This window comes from Chelon labrosus (assembly GCF_963514085.1).
Source record: "Chelon labrosus genome assembly, chromosome: 1".
Lineage (NCBI taxonomy): Eukaryota > Metazoa > Chordata > Actinopteri > Mugiliformes > Mugilidae > Chelon > Chelon labrosus.
In genome coordinates this window covers 12,182,396-12,197,115 of record NC_140337.1, presented here as the reverse complement: position 1 = coordinate 12,197,115, position 14,720 = coordinate 12,182,396, and the positions used below count along the sequence as shown (strand labels likewise).

At 42.8% G+C, this 14,720-nt stretch overlaps 1 protein-coding gene across 1 annotated transcript in view; it reads left to right on the top strand.

The window, feature by feature from the left end:
* Positions 1-9,309, top strand: part of LOC311490841 (regulator of G-protein signaling 12-like) — a gene marked incomplete at its 5' end in the record, with an annotated part of 34,158 nt that extends 24,849 nt beyond the window's left edge. The window contains 4 exons of the mRNA XM_084548567.1: positions 151-209; positions 674-785; positions 1,008-1,571; positions 7,030-9,309. Of these exons, the coding sequence (XP_084404693.1) occupies positions 151-209; positions 674-785; positions 1,008-1,571; positions 7,030-7,316 (1,022 nt within the window). The 3' untranslated portion in view covers positions 7,317-9,309. The remainder of the gene's footprint in view (positions 1-150; positions 210-673; positions 786-1,007; positions 1,572-7,029) is intronic.
* Between the last annotated feature and the right edge of the window lie 5,411 nt (positions 9,310-14,720).

Below are 14,720 nucleotides of genomic sequence, written 5' to 3'. Positions count from 1 at the left end.
CCACTGATTAACATATTCAAGTTTTGCCGAACATTTCTCTTTTGTCTCAAGAGTCCTCTCCTCCCCTCTCTGTCTCGCTCTCTTCTCATCAGCCTCTCCACCTGATGAATTTTTCATGAACACATATCTCTCTGTCTCTTTATCGAATAGACAAATCCAAGTCTTCCTCGCTGAAAAGCCATCCTCCGAGCAGGAGTTTCTCTGCAACAGTAAGTACCGCTCACGTCCACACGCTCAAACATGTCGCTAAAAAAGTCCACATGTGGTGTTGTGTTTCTTTTCTGCTGCTGCGCTGCTTCTGCAACATTCAGCGTCATTTAATAGCGACCCCACATTAACCTTTATTAACATTTAGCCAATGCTAAGCTATCAGTTGGTGTTCATTTCCTCCTAACACTGCCCGTGGCTGACTCACTCCCTCCCTCGTATTTTCCGCACTCGAGTTTAACGCACCACACGAAGGCAGATCGTTCTCAGTCAGATGCTGTCAAGGTCAGTGAAGATGCGCAGGCGGCAGATGGACCAGGTTCATCTTTACACGGTGGTGTCAGTAAATCTGGACACTGCTCAGTAGGGCGCTTAGCGGCTCATGCTTAGCCTCCCCCCCCCCTTACGACCCCTCCCAAATCCCTCCATCCCCTAACAGAGTGCATTGTTATTGTTGCATCTGCAGGGAGATGAGAGGTCAACACCAAAGGACTTTTCTGTGAGAGCAAGTGGACCAGACTCAGCACTCCCAGGAGAAAAGAGAATACACAAAAAGATTAATATAGATGAAGCTGAAGGTAAATCCCCCTTTTCTTTATTTTTCTCTCTGTTTTATAACTTGTGGTGGATTTCTTAGCTTTGCTTCGCCTTAGGACTAACTGATATCTTTGTCAGCTCTGGAGGGTTATTTTCTCTGTCAGGTGTGAGGCTGCTTGCTGCATGTTAAACCCAAACTAATCCTTTTCTTTCATCTAATTTCAAAGTTTAAGCGAGGAAACCGTTTTGATCCTGTTTTCCAGAATTCTTTGAGCTGCTGAGTCGGGCGCAGAGCACCCGGGCCAACGACCAGCGAGGACTCTTGAGCAAAGAAGACCTGGTGCTTCCCGACTTCCTGCGTCTGACTCCACCCACCACTTCCTGCTCCGTCTCCTCCGACCTGGCCTGCTCCACCCCCGATTCCTTGAAACCGGGCCGAGAGAACGGCACCTCCTCGCGAGGGCCCCTCACCTCCAGCCTGCGTTCCGAGAGCCTGGACTCCTCCCTCAGCTCCAGTGCCAATGGACACTCCGTGGCCAGGCGGTGCCTGCTGCCCCCGCCTCGCCACCCAAGTTTCGGCACCCACCTTTCCCCCATCTCCCGGCCCTTAGACACGCGGCCGAGCCTCCGCACCGTGGAGGAGGACACCCACACCGACCTGACCCTCGTGGGTGAGGGCGACATCAACAGCCCCAACAGCACTCTGCTGCCTCCTGCACCATGCCCTCTGCCGTCCTTTGACAGGAGCCTACCTGAAGCCAACTTCACTCCACCGCCACCCTGTTCCAAGTCTAAAGACGCTGGTGCAGAGGGAAAGTCCAGTTCAGGTACTACAGTGTAACAAACCCGTGCTCTCTGTGTGTGTGTGTGTGTGTGTGTGTGCGTGTGTTGTTTGTGCATGTTGGTGCACTCTGTGGTCAAATCCAGACCACTTTCATGATCAAACTCCCTCTACACTGACTGTGATGCACTTTAAATGACAAACTGATATTGACTCTTTCTCCGTTTGCTCGATTTGTTTTATTAAACTCAGCAAAGCATTTGTGTGACTGATCACAATGACACTCAGATCGACTTGTAAATAGTGATGTGTATATTTTGTTCTGTGACGCCACAGACCGTTGAGTCGACTGGCATTAGTTCACCCCGGCTAAATATTTAGTTTGTTTTGTAATTTTTCTGGTGCATGCAAATGTGACTGACAGCCAGTCGTATGAATATTGATTACAATGCATACAGTTTAATAATGATCAATATTTTTACAGTCACTTAATGTTGTACCGCAAGATTAGAATTCGGCGCAATTGAACAGCTGAAAGTGGCGAGATTAGCCTCCTGATTGAACGTGGTGACAAGCCAGACCCAGGAAACGTCTTTTCAGTGTCGGAAAGCGAATGCTGAACAGTCATTACAGAACAAATGCTGTATTCCTCTCATCCCACCTCCTCCAGTTAAGAGCAATTCAACAATGTCGGTGTCAAAGAGGCAATTTTTCTTACGCAACTCTGTAAAACCGGTGACTCATTAAACATTGTCAGCTTGTACTGTAGCAATTTGAGCAATGGTGAAAACAATTAGTCACTGGAGGACAAGTGCTCCTCAGTGCCGGTGACATTGTTGAAGTGCCCGTCATTCTTCATCTGGCTCATTCACTCCCTCTCTAGGTGTCTGTTGTAGATAATCACTGCCAATAAACTCTGTACCTGTGATTGAATAGATCTAATAAATGTTAGAATTGGAAATCACTCTCGTCTGTCTTTTTACACGTTTGTGAGATCAGCTCCCTCTCTCTCTCTCCCGCCCGCCGCCTCTTCTACGCCTCCACATGCCTTCTCCCGTTCTCCCTTAGCTCTTGTCTCATGTTGTCTCGTGGCTTCCTCCTCTCATCAGCTCCCACTCCTTTGTGTACTTTCCTGTGTCGCTCGCTCGCTGTGTGTTTTCCGCTCAGATTGCTCGGCGCGGTGTGTCTGTTGGGTCTCGCCGTCACTCGGCCTACCTGCTTGTTGTGTCGTGCTTCTTCTTTTTTTTTCATTGGGCCAACGCTGTGCCGTGGGTGGCTCTGTCTTCGACTTGTGGGTCTCTTTTGTTGAACGTGTGCTTTCAAAGCTTGTCGGTTCATTGTGTATGGAGCGCAAGGCCGTCTCCTGTTTCCCCACATGTCACTTCCCCTCTGCTCCTCTCATGTGTTTGTCTCTCAGATTTTTACATTGGTGAGTTGATTTGTGCTGGTGATGGGCTCTTTCTCCGGCAGATGTGTCCGAGTCAGTTGCATTTGTCCGCAGGCATCCAATTAGAGGCGATGTGTTTTGACTCTTGCTTTAAACGAGATCCCAGAAAGCCTTTCGTCAAACCCAGTGAACTGCACAAACGGGAGAAGATAATCGCGCTCAACGCGCTTTCCCACGGCAAACGCCTGCTCTTTTTGACGAGCGTTGCACTTCAAAGCGTTTAACCGGAGAGGCGCACACACACACACACACACACACGACCCCTTGTGCTAACAGCTCGTCTTTAATGTAAGGGGATATGTACACAAGGCGATGGAGAAGAATCGAAGCCTTCCAGCTCTTGTGCAGCCTCTTTTCTGGTCCGCTTAATGCACCAAGCTGATTCTTCCCACCACCGGGCGCCATGGTAACCTTATCCACGAGTTGACTGAGCTACAGATAGAAACTGTCACAACTGGTTTTCATCCATCTCCCTGCCTTTTCTCTCTCTCTCTCTCTCTCTCTCTCTCTCTCTCTCCATTTCTCCCACCAAAATAGAAACGTGGCAATGATTCAGTGCGGCCATATTTTTAACGCGCTTTGCCACCTTGGTGCTGCCGAGCAAGAGCTGGAATCTGCACAATTAGCCCGCCTCCGCTCTCTCACTTTTTTTTTTGCAGACCTCATGATGTTGTTACAGTTGAATCTGGCTGGAAGTTTCATTATAACTTTAGGAGACAAACTCAAATAAGGATGTGTTTCTTATTCTACCATGAGCATGATATGATACAAAAGCACTTCTTCCTTTTCTGCTGACATTCTGTGGGGTTTCAGTCATTGCAGGCATCCCTCTCCAGTCCTTATATTGCTGTTAGACTGACGCCCTCTGCTGTTCCGAAAGGAACAGATTACAGTAATTGCGCTCCACAGTACCGGAAATGGTATAATACTTTATAACATCTTTGGCTTTAAATGTGAGGTGGATAATATGCATACTGTCGTAGGAATTCATTCAAGTCTGCACATAAAGATTAAAGGACAGTTACAGCATAACCGTCAAAACTAATGCAGCCTGGCATGAAATATGTACACTAAAGACTTGGTCTAAGGCAAAAAGACTACACTAATGAGAGGGCGAATGGCCATGCATGTAGCTTCAGTGCCCTTACTTTGCATATTAGATGTGGTTTAGCCTGATTTCACTTAATTAGATCAAAACTACAAGGACTCTTGTCTGTATCCGGAGAACCAGGACTAAAACTTGCTGCTCTGTCTGCGTTATCTCAATCATGTCTTAATCTGCTCTGTTGGGAATATGTTGTCCACTAGGGGGCGACATCACACAGTATAACTTCATTCCCATGGCACTGATTCAAACTCTGGTATATTTAGTTAAGTCAACAATAAGGTTGGCCTCTTCACACTAATGGTATTTGACTGAATAGTCAGCAGTGATTAATTCAGCGTGCTCATGATGAGACTGTTTCCTCTCCCTCTCTGCCGACAGATGTTAGTTACTCAGATTCTGGTCAGAGGAAATGTTTGTGACCAGTACATAGAAGATTAAAGGATTCCTTTGAATCTTAGGGACAGGCCCTCTCCAAAAAAAGTGCCATGTAATGACTCTGTGTGCACCTGAGGCACCATATGGCTCGGTTTTCCTTCAGGGCCGCTTCACCGCCTTCTTCCCCGAGCCCCGGCGTCGGCTCTCAAAGGCTGACAGCCGCTGACCCTGGCGCGGCCCTGTCGTCCATCTGGCGCTCAGAGGAGGACTCGACGCAGATCTTTTTTTCAGGCAGCGAGCCACGGCGAGGACCGCGAGCTGGGTGCGTTCCAGTCTGGCTAGTCTGTCTCAGCTCCCCGCTGCTGCTGCCATGGCCCTGCTGACAAGGCTCGCCACAGGAGGCACGGGCACGTTAAAAGGCTGTGTCATGACATCCTTCTCTCCGTGTCACAACACTGTCGGCAAAGCTTGAAAACATACGTGAGAAAGATGGACGGGTTAACAGTGAGAACGCACTTAGTGATCTGCATTATTTCCCCCTAAAAGACTGCATTAGAGTCATGACTCTGGGCCTTTCTACTCTCATCAGTAAACAAAATAAGTCATATTTAAATAACAAATAAAATGTTAATACTTAAATTTTTTAGGTATTTGTAGAAAAACGTGGTGGCTCAGTGGCTGCAACAGAGATGTCTCCTCACAGCATAAAAAACTGTCCAGAGTAATTCAACCCCGTCCTATTGTCCCTTAACAGTAATACAAGGGAACAAAGCTGTGGTTCCCACACTTGTTTCACTTAAGATTGCTGGCTTCTTTTAGAACAACTTTAGCTTTTGCACTGTTTGACCAAACAAACTGATTCATTTAAAAAAGTGGCCTAACTTTGTTTTGTCAGCCAAGAGAGGGAAAACTACCCAATATTTTACAAGAGTATCAACTATAAAATAAGAGTCATTTTGTGAACTTGTTAATCATTTTGCGACCACTGCCACTATGACGTGACCCCCTTAGAGAAGTCCTGCTACTCAGTTTGGCATTCACCGGTACACAGTCTACGTTGGACGTACTCCAGTTCATCAAACGTATCATCTAACAGCTCCACATACCGGCATCAGTACTTCATGTGGAAAACCCTGCGGCAAATATTTGTGTTGACGCGGCAGCAGGGGCGAAAAAGCCCAAAAGAAATGCTGTGATTAACTCAAAGCAAAACTCTTGAATCTGCCGGAAGCTCAATATGGTCGCTCACCTTGTACTTAGCTACGAGGCAGTGGTTTGCTGAGGGTCAGCTGTTGCAGCTCCCAGGCTGTGTTTACATCTGAACTGGGCAGCTGTGAATCACACGCAGCCGAGATCGGAGTGTCTATGTGTTGAAGTGCTGTCTGAGTCAGTCCGGCCTCTGTGTTTAGAATCTGTGAGGCCACATGGTTCACATGAGAGGAGGAAAGTTTATCACTCATCATAGCTGTGATGCCAGCATCCCGAAAACTTTAGGCTATTTGTTCCCCTTAGGTTATCGGCGTGTTTGCATGAGAACATAGGGACGATAAAGGATGTTTTGTTTATTGTTGTGTTTCATCTGATGAGCTCATGCATCTCTGAATGAAGTACAAGTGGTTCAAATCTGACATCAACGCTATGAATAACTGAACGCTCCATCGTGTCCCAGTTTCTTTCAAGTCTTTCCCATGACTTACCAGAGCGAGTTAGGCAAGTTTGGGCAGATGTAGCTTTGTCATCAAGTTTGCTCTAACAGCATCTGCCCAGATTACACAACCATATTTGTTGTCAAATTATGCAAACATATTAAACTGAAAGGTTCATTCAAGCAATGACGAGTTAAAATGCATGAGCACCCACGCGATGGGTGACACAGCTTCCTAGAGCCCATCTGAAATCTAACATAGCCACGCTAAACATCTGGTCGTCATGGAGTGTAATGAGGAGTAAGTAAGAGAGAAGAGAAGGCAAGTTGGGTCATATGTATGGAAGAGCGTTTTTGTGTAAAAGAACATTAATGTAAAATTTGATGTGATTTGCTGATTTAAAGCTACAGTGTGGAGTTACTGTCTCCCCCTTCTGGCAGTGGTAGTAATTACATGAATTCTTTCCTTTCTTTTTTATTCTCCAATAAGGAAATGCCATCCCAGTCACAATCGATTCAGTCGATTCTTTCTTTCATAGACATTTCTTCCACCCGTCATAGACTCTTAGTTACATTCGTAACTCTAGTTTCTCCGCCATACTCCTAGTTGCGATAGTCGACGGTTGCTACGGTTGCTTTCCTCTTCAGCTCTAGCAAACAGTCGTTGCTTGTTGATGTTGTCGGAATATTACCACAGAAAACAGATTTGAAACTGTACTGAAGCTATACTGCAAGAGACAGACGGTTTAACTTTTATTAGTCAGGTGACATGGCTCTAAATAAATTATAGTCATCATATTAGTCATAACATTATATGTGTGTGTGTGAGAGACATCTGTTGCCCCCAAGTGGCCAAAAGACGGACTGGTCGTCCATACTATTTTAACTAATCTTAAATCTTCTATATCTTTCTTTTCTCCCTTGCACAGAGGTAAAGGCAGAAACGACCCCCGCCACCAAGTCAACTGCCAACGGAGCAAATGCCGTGCCGACAGTTCAGGAGGTCATGGATGTGGAGGGAGTACATCTAGAGGAAGGAACACTCGAAACGTCCAAGGGAGAGGACTCTGAGCTGAGCCTGAGCTTCCAGGGCTACGTCGCTGAGCTGCGGCAGTGCCAGAGCAAAATGAGGAACGCCCAGATACCCCCGAACGGCCGCAACCCACCAGAGGGCAAGGACTGCAAGACAGACCTTTACAAGGCCACGATTGTCTAAAGGGAATCCCCACTGCTGCACTTTCTAAGCCTGAGGCACTGTCCTTTTGAAAGAGAATTAGTTAAACCAACGGGCTGCATGTACAAGTTGTCAATTTCCTCTCCAAAAGAAAAGAAAAGAAATCAATATTATGGTGATAGATATTGTATATTTGTTACAAATTCTGACGTCTTCTTGTTGAGTTTTAGTACTGGTTGTAATTTTGGGACAGTGGTATGTTTTTGATGTTTTTGTTATTGGTATAGTTTAATAATTAAGTGCAAAGCGATTATGTTGTGAGCCATTTGAGACTGAAGAAAACCACAAGCCTGAAACTGACTTTTGGGTACCATTCTCTAATAAGCAATACTTCAAGCCATCAAAATGAATTACGAATGAACAAAACAATGAGCACACTAGCTTGTTTGTAGTTAAAAGTTAAAGAAAAAGTTAGCAAGTAGTTATTCTGCCCTCTAAGCTATTGAATGAATGATTATAGCTTTCACACCAATTAAACGCCAAAGGTTTAAATGTGACTGAAAGGTCCAAAAGATAATTAATCGCTATTAATTACAACTTTTTAGCATTTAACTTCGCTAGCTGCCTTTGGCGTTTAATTGGTGTGTTTAGCTAGCTACATTAATCAGTTAACTTGAATGTTTTGCTAGCTACCATTGGTGGTTAACTGGTATGTTTAGCTAGATACAGTAGCCATTAACTTGGATCGCTAGCTGCCATTAGCAATTAACTGGTGTGTACGGTTAGCATTGAACTGAAGTTAGCAAGTAGTTATTCTGCCCTCTAAGCTATTGAATGAATGATTAGCCATGTATTAAGCTATTTATTACAAATTATAGACTTTCTTGAAGGTCTTAATCCAAAGTCCACTTACAAACCCTTTCCACTACTCTTTCGCTGAGGATGGATGACTGAAATGTGACTGAAAGCTGCAAAAGATAATTAATTGCTATTAATTACAACTTTTAAACACTACTCTTGACTCGGTATTCATGTACTTGCTTTTTCTACCACTCATCTGCTGAAGACAGCCATTAGCTGCAGATCAAAGCTTAGAAAAAAAACAACTTGTAAATGTTCTTATTAACAAAATATAAAGGGTTGCTTGCTTTTCTTGCAGACTTCTGCTGAGGAAGGATGTGGGATACAGTTGAAAGCTTTAAAAAAAAAAATACTAAGTGAACTTCAAGTTCGGACTTTGTTTTTATGATCAAACGGGAGGCAAACCACTCTTCTCTGATATTTGACTATTTCATGCTTATATTGTCTTCCTATGTTTTACAGATCATCCATTACGGTACCTTTATTGCCTGTACTTCTTGCTTCTGTGGTTTTTGAGGTTGTCCAATTTGTTGAATGATTAAAAACCTTTGATGGCTGTAATTCCGACAAACTGACAGCGTTGACTTTTGTTTTTTTGAGTGATTAGTGTAATCAGAGGAAAGCCCTCACCATCCCACTCTAATCTCCAGCTACCTTGTAAAAATAATACTTGAAATACTTCTCTGCTGTAGCGTTTAAGACACAAGACTGACATACCTGAATCCTCCTACTTGGCATATTTGGCCAGCTAAATGTATTTGCTAAGTTAGTCAGCAATGTTAATGATTAATGGTACAGGTGTCTTAGTTGAACAATTTCCTCTCTGGAGAGGGACTACTTTATGTGGACGTGCTGTTTAGCTGTCCGGCCTCCTCTTTGTATTTTTAGCTCAGCATCTGGACAGTGATTATTACAGCTGGTGAAAATTAGAGGTTGGATTATGGGAACGGGGAGTTCGTCTTGACGCAGCATGTCACTGCTGGAATGCTGACAACACGTGAAGCTTAGTTGGGCTTTTTTTGCGTGCATGCGTCCCTTATTTCAAAGGTACTGTCATTAATGAGTTCATCATTAGAACAGTAATTGCTTCCAGATCCTAATTTCCCCCGCAGATTGGAGTAGAAGCTGGAGATATGCAGCAACTCAGTGTCCCACCTGTGAGTGTTTTGCTGTCTAGACTACTTTCACTCACTGTCTCGCTGGCTGTCTTATGGTAGCTGCAATATTATGACACAATACATGACAGGTTTCTTATTTTGAAAGCCAGACACACCTGTACTATTTCAGTCACATTTTTGCAACAAATGCAAAGTTGCAAAACTCATTGTGAAGACAGAAATGTTAAACAGATAACATGGAAATATTTGTAATATTAATCATCATCATCTGTAACATTAACTACTCAGAGTGTACTCAGATGTTGTTTTTGGTTCCTATCGGTTTCCTGAATATATACGTTCGTGTATGAATGTGTAAATCAGGGGCAGTAACGTGCAGTGAGGTCCATGGCTGGGTAGGCAGGATCAGCCAGAGCTTAAATCGCATACAAAAATATATATTATGCAGAACTCAGTATTAAAACCACTGCAAAGTCAGTCAAATGCCGCTGTCAGAAATGTAGCTAATTACTGACATCAGCGGATTACAGCGTGCACAAAATTTATACCAGTCTGTTTGGAAAGTCCTCAAAAATCTTTGTCCCTTTCTTTGGATTAAATTCTTTTGTTCAGGGGTTGGTTTCCCAGTTAAAATTAATTGTTTTTTCCCCTCAAAGGTCAAGGTTGAAAATTTTCTCAGCTCAGAAATCTCCTAGCCTAGAATCTAGACGCCCCCCTAGCGGCAGCAAATTACATTTGCTTCCAGGGGCAGTCTAGTTACTCTCCGTTGACTTGAGATTTCGAAAAATCCAAAATGGACCGGGCCAATCACGAGTTGGTGGGCGGGCTTAACATGATGACGACTGACCTGCGACCATAGAGAGCCGAAGTCACGCCCCTCTACTTCCGCGTCATGGGACCTATCTTTCGAAAAAATATGAACGGCAGTCTATGGAGAGATCATTACTTTTTTGGTCCCGTTCGAATTGTGGCATGAATTTCACATATGATGTGTGTGAATTTAAAAGATAATTTTTCACGTCAAGAGATAAATTATTTGACGTAGCTAAATAAGCTGAACAACATTAGGTTTTGTATGAGATCGCTTAGTGAACTACATCTCTCGTCTCGAACAATGTACGTAACTAGAGAACTATGTCTGTCTCCTTGTTGAGCTTTACCGTCTTTTTCCAGGACGAAGGCAGAAGCATCAAACGAGGTGAAAATCATTATAAATCGGGTCATGTCGAGAGCTGTAGTTACACGAAGGGAGTTTTGGTCGGTTCTGTACGCGCCAGCATGCGGGACTTGTAGTTCGTTTAATTACGTATTTTCCATAGCGTTTTACTTAACTATCTTGCGTCAAACTGTGACATTCTTGACATGTAAAATCATTTTTTATTCTGAAAAACAATATATGTATAATCCAAGGCACAAGTCGATCGGGACCAGAAAATAATTTATCTTTCGCCACAGACTACCGTTCATATTTTTTCGAAAGATAGGTCCCATGGAGGCAATCGGAAGGGGCGGGACTTCGTCTCTCTATAAGTTCCGTGAATTACGCGTGAATTCCCCATCCTGCTAGAACTACCAGAGCGATGGCTGCTGCTAGCGAACAACTTTCTTTCAAATCGGCTTTGGCCGCCACTCTGAAAGACTTGAAGTTAAGCTTTTCTCTGAGAAAGGAACTCTCTTTTCCGTCGCTCTGACTACGTCACCTTCTTCGTTGCTCTGATTGGTTGTAGTGCTATCCTATTGCGTGGAGAGGGAGTTTGAAAGACAACCGTTTATCCCACCCCTCCGGTTGAGCCCTGTCTATAGAGAGCCGAAGTCACGCCCCTCTACTTCCGGGTCATGGGACCTATCTTTCGAAAAAATATGAACGGCAGTCTATGGAGAGATCATAATTATTTTTTGGTCCCGTTCGAATTGTGCCATGAATTTCACATATGATGTGTGTGAATTTAAAAGATAATTTTTCACGTCAAGAGATAAATTATTTGACGTAAATAGCTGAACAACATTAGGTTTTGTATGAGATCGCTTACATATAGTGAACTACATCTCTCGTCTCGAACAATGTACGTAACTAGAGAACTATGGCTGTCTCCTTGTTGAGCTTTACCGTCTTTTTCCAGGACGAAGGCAGAAGCATCAAACGAGGTGAAAATCATTATAAATTGGGTCATGTCGAGAGCTGTAGTTACACGAAGGGCGTTTTGGTCGGTTCTGTACGCGCCAGCATGCGGGACTTGTAGTTCGTTTAATTACGTATTTTCCATAGCGTTTTACTTAACTATCTTGCTACAAACTGTGACATTCTTGACATATAAAATCATTTTTTATTCTGAAAAACAACATATGTATAATCCAAGGCACAAGTCGATCGGGACCAGAAAATAATTTATCTTTTGCCATAGACTGCCGTTCATATTTTTTCAAAAGATAGGTCCCATAACCCGGAAGTAGAGGGGGCGGGACTTCGGCTCTCTATGGAGAGTGCCCAGACCCTACATTTAATGTGGGTCTGGCTCGTCAGGCTACTTGAAGACAGCATTTGCAAATTTCTCTGCTGTGGGACAGGATTATCTTATCTCATCATCTTATCTTATACTATAGTTGCATAAACATGTGTAACTAGAGTCCACATATAATATAAAAACATTTAAATATGAAAGTTGACTACATAATCATTCAGGATATTGTTCAGACATTTTACATTTTATGAACTCCACAGTATTCAGTGATACTGTTTCAGGGTTCAAGAAGCAGACCATAGTACAGGCTGAATCATTTCCTTCACTGAAACTTTTTGAAACATTTATTCACTTACTTCCTGTTCAGTTCAGTTTGAATATTGCACACATTTAATTGTTCTAACTACTGAGTCAATTTTGTATTTGTGCTTAGTGGAAATAGTTTCCTTCATTTATGATATAATAAGGAGATCAAACTGGATAAAAGAGAAAGGTGCAGCAAAGTGTGCATGCACTAAACCTGAATTTAATGTCTAGAAGCTTCTTCTAAGCCATACTATATTTGCTATTCATTAGAAGCTCTTCTTGGATTTTCAGGGAGAACAAAGTCCTTCTTCATACCAGTAACAGCAGATATTTTCTAATGGGATTTCATGGACTTCAGCACAGACTATTGATGACATGACAGTAGCCATGACAGCAGTATCAGACAGGATGCTGTGATGAGACTGATCTTGTGGCTCACTCCACTTGACGCTGCTGTGAATGTTGAAAAAAGGAAAGCAAGGAATTGTGTGACCTAAATTTCTATTATAATGCAACTTTATAATATAATAGCATTCAAAATGACTTGCCTGCGCCATCCACAAAAATAGAGTTGGTGTCAATGTTGAAGGCTGTGATGGTGGAAGATGCATTGACCAAAACTGCAGCAATCTGAGTGTTGTTAGGAACAGATGTGGAACTAAACGCAAGGTCCATGTTGTTGATGATTGATCCGTTACTGCAAAAGGATTGACCAAAAACATTGTTTTATTTCTATGGATTTACAATCAATATTCTTAAGATTCCACCAGTATAACATAAAAAATTACCTGAATGAAATCACAGTCAAGGAGCGGAATGAAGAAAATGCTCTTTGGTAGAGAGGTTCAAGCTGCAGAAACACAAACAAACTTTAAATGCATGTGTTGTGTGTAATGGCTTAATGGTTTCTTCACTTTCTGATCTCACAGTGTAATTGTGCTATAACATTTATGCTTTGTGATTACACAGATGCATTTTGAACCTTTTCCCATTTCAATGACTACCTTCTGTGTCCATACACAATTCAATTCATGCGGCAGAAATTATTATTAGTTTCTTTTCAAATCTCACCATCTGCAGTGAAGCTCATAAACAACAATCTAGCATCATATAGGAAGCAACAAAAACTTTTATTTTTATAATGAAAAAGTTTAAAGGTTTGTAGAAAGTTGATTTAGTTCTTTCTATGTAGTTGAATTTTACACTAATGGGAAATGCACCATGTTCAGATTTAGGTGAATATAACAAATTAATATGTTTGCAAAGAAGAATGACGTATCCTACTTTGCAGAAATACTGTAACTTAATATTACACAAGATGAAATGTTTCCTTGTTCTTAGAATGTAAACATTTTCACTTAAATATACTTACAATGAAACTTAGCAGTTGAGCACGACTGATAAAAGCTTGAGACGAGGAATTCAGCAATTCACTTGTAAAGGTCTCTCCAGCAGATCTGAAAGTCAACTGCCTTGTTGCAACTGCCTCAATAGTTGCTGAAGAGGTTGTAATGGTAGCACTTGTAGCTCCAGTGACTATACTTGTAGCTGGGATTGTAGCATTGGTAGCTGTGGCACTGGTAGTTGCATTTGCTGTAGTATTAGCTGCAGTGTTTGGGGACTGCAGTTGTTGTAGTTGATGCAGTGGTGGTTGTTGTATTTGCTGTAGTAGTGGTTGTTGTTGTAGTTGCTGCAGGAGTTGTTGTTGATGCTCCAGCTGTTGCTGTTGTAGTTGGTGCAGCATTTGTTGTTGTAGTTGCTGCAGTGGTTGTTGTTGTAGCTTCAACAGTTGTAGTTGGAATTGTAGCATTGGTAGCTGTGGCACTGGAAGTTGCATTAGCTGTAGGTGTATTAGCTGCAGCAGTAGGGACTGCAGTTGTTGTAGTTGATCCAGTGGTGGTTGTTGTATTTGCTGCAGTAGTTGTTGTTGTTGCTCCAGCTGTTGCTGTTGTGGTTGATGCAGCATTTGTTGTTGTAGTTGCTGCAATGGTTGTTGTTGTAGTTGCTGCAGGAGTTGTTGTTGCAGTTGCAGCAGTTGATGTTGTAGTTGGTGCGGTAGTTGTTGGAGTTGCTGCAGGAGTTGTTGTTGCAGTTGCAGCAGTTGATGTTGTAGTTGGTGCGGTAGTTGTTGGAGTTGCTGCAGGAGTTGTTGTTGCAGTTGCAGCAGTTGATGTTGTAGTCGGTGCGGTAGTTGTTGGAGTTGCTGCAGGAGTTGTTGTTGCAGTTGCAGCAGTTGATGTTGTAGTCGATGCGGTAGTTGTTGGAGTTGCTGCAGGAGTTGTTGTTGCAGTTGCAGCAGTTGATGTTGTAGTTGGTGCGGTAGTTGTTGGAGTTGCTGCAGGAGTTGTTGTGGTTCGTGCAGCAGTTAGTACTGGAAAACAAGGAATTATGTTAACTAAAATTCCTATTGTACTGTAACTTTATAATATGATAACATTGAAAATGACTTGCCTGTGCCATCCACAGAAATAGAGTTGGTGTCAATGTTTAAGATGATGATGGCAAAGTCAGTGGCCAAAACTGTAGCAATCTGAGTGTTGTTAGGAACAGATGTGGAACTAAACACAAGGTCCACGTTGTTGATGATTGATCCGTTACTGCAGAAGGATTGACCAAAAACATTGTTTTATTTCTATGGATTTACAATCAATATTCTTAAGATTCTACCAGTATAACATAAAAAATTACCTGAATGAAATCAC